We start from the raw sequence: 430 nt of genomic DNA on the forward strand, positions 1-430 counted from the left end.
TCCCCGGGCTGGGCCGTGCGCGCCGTCTCTGCGTGACTGCGGGCGTGGGAGTGCTGCGGGCGCGAGTGGGAAGTGTAAGTATGCAGGTCTAATTCATAAACGGCTTCTCTTTCCCCGACCGCGCAGGGCCTGGGTTCTGCACCGGAGGTTGCCATGTATCCCAGGATTAAAAACCTCGCGCTTTACACCTTTTCAATCACGCTGCTGGCATGTTTTTTTTACATGAAGAAAGAGGCAAAGCTGGCAGCGTCGTCAGCGGACCAGAAAGTGGATGAAGCGAATCACAAACCGAAGTCTTTGGTTCTGGACGGTGCTGAACCCAGCAAGTGTTTGCCAAACTTGATCCTTGCCAATTCTTCTCTCACCCTTCCAGAGCTTCACCGCGTCTTCTTAACATACAAGCACTGCCGGAACTTCTCGGTCCTGCTGA

The 430-nt window shown here is 54.7% G+C and overlaps 1 protein-coding gene across 1 annotated transcript in view; it reads left to right on the plus strand.

The window, feature by feature from the left end:
- The first annotated feature begins 153 nt into the window (after positions 1–153).
- Positions 154–430, plus strand: part of B3GNT4 (UDP-GlcNAc:betaGal beta-1,3-N-acetylglucosaminyltransferase 4) — a 1,113-nt gene continuing 836 nt past the window's right edge. The window contains exon 1 of the mRNA XM_009321232.1: positions 154–430. This exon is cut by the window's right edge and continues 836 nt beyond it. Coding sequence (XP_009319507.1) covers positions 154–430 — 277 coding nt within the window.

This window comes from Pygoscelis adeliae, unplaced genomic scaffold (genome assembly GCF_000699105.1).
Source record: "Pygoscelis adeliae isolate BGI_AS28 unplaced genomic scaffold, ASM69910v1 Scaffold93, whole genome shotgun sequence".
Taxonomy (NCBI): domain Eukaryota; kingdom Metazoa; phylum Chordata; class Aves; order Sphenisciformes; family Spheniscidae; genus Pygoscelis; species Pygoscelis adeliae.